General features: G+C 40.3%; 1 protein-coding gene across 1 annotated transcript; it reads left to right on the top strand.

The window, feature by feature from the left end:
* Positions 1–607: 607 nt before the first annotated feature.
* Positions 608–787, top strand: CTAM01_13725 (uncharacterized protein; the record flags this gene model as incomplete). Its single annotated transcript, XM_060529727.1, has 1 exon — positions 608–787. A coding segment is annotated over one exon (180 nt), but the record flags the coding sequence as incomplete, so codon positions are not given.
* Between the last annotated feature and the right edge of the window lie 499 nt (positions 788–1286).

Genomic DNA, 1286 nt, shown 5'->3' with positions numbered 1-1286 from the left:
AAAGTCCGAGTTATGCCTCTTCCGCTTTCGTCGACGGCTCCAATCAAAGTCCCTCTCGCTTCCAAATGATGGCGAGCTTCTTCGCGCCGTATGGTCAGAAACGAAAAGCTCATCATTGTGGTGCTTCAAGTGGACTCTTTTGTCTACACTCTGTCCGTTCAGCAACAAAGTACGTATAGTTGTCTGGCACATGCAGTTGGTCCTAGATCAATGGGTATGGTTTCCTGTTCTACCTCTCGGATGGCTGTCGAATCCCGTCATTCGGGCTACCCGCGTCCAAACTTACGTGCCAACATCCGTAAGTGGTGACTCCACGTTCTTCCCGCTAGCAGATGCATCAAAAGCCGATTTTGGCTGCCGTCACAAAAAAGTCGCGACAAAGTTTAAAAAACGAGCAATCACAGAATAGACTCAGATGCGGCTCCACTGCCACCTGGTGCCTAACACATTCATACGGTATGCTTGCTTAAAAAGGGATGCATTAGGCAGAGTAGAACGACAAGAAGATAATAAATCAGACTCATTATTTACTTTATAATACGTCAATAATACAGTACTGTCGTAGCCCGTATTAAAAAAATCATAGCTTCTTATTAGCAGTAGCTAAAAAAAAGGGATAAAACTAACGAGAACTATAATAAAGCGGTTAAAAATATTATATAGCGTTATAAGTAGATATAATAACGGTACGGGGCTAATATATATATCTAAGTCTACTTTAAAAGTAAGTTCTATAAATACACGTCTTTTAATAAATAAAATTTCTTTAAATCTCGCGCTAAGTTAATAAGTTTAATTATATTATAGCCCTTTAAAGCTATTTTTAAGGCTAAGGTTTAAGAGAAAACGATCTTCCTAGTTCTTATAACAAAATTGCCACTAGATTATATAGAAAAAAGATCTCGATGCGACGTTAAAGGTCAATCTGGCGTAGGTAGTGGTTAAGTACGACAATGTAGCTGTTCGGCAGAGGATCGTAGTTGCAATAATACTCATTTTTCTTGTATATCTACTGTATTGCCCGAATTGGTGCGTATACTTGGTGTGTCGCTCTCCTCGTGTCCCCTGCTTCTTGCTGTCTTTATGGGAAAGGCAGTGGGCAATATACTTACTGCCCTTTAAAAAATTTTGTTGCTTTTTGTTGGTTTCACACCGCTTTGCGGTTGATTAGAAGACATGAATGGAGACCCGTTCGCTCATGCATTGGCCAAGACATACTAGCAATTGATCCGTCCGAGTCTTTCAGCTGAGTCTGTATGAATTATGTGACCATGATGATCTTGAAG

This window comes from Colletotrichum tamarilloi (genome assembly GCF_030869305.1).
Source record: "Colletotrichum tamarilloi strain Tom-12 chromosome Unknown Scaffold_103.1, whole genome shotgun sequence".
Classification (NCBI taxonomy): domain Eukaryota; kingdom Fungi; phylum Ascomycota; class Sordariomycetes; order Glomerellales; family Glomerellaceae; genus Colletotrichum; species Colletotrichum tamarilloi.
The sequence above is the reverse complement of the archived record's forward strand: the minus strand, read 5'-3'. Positions and strand labels throughout refer to the sequence as shown.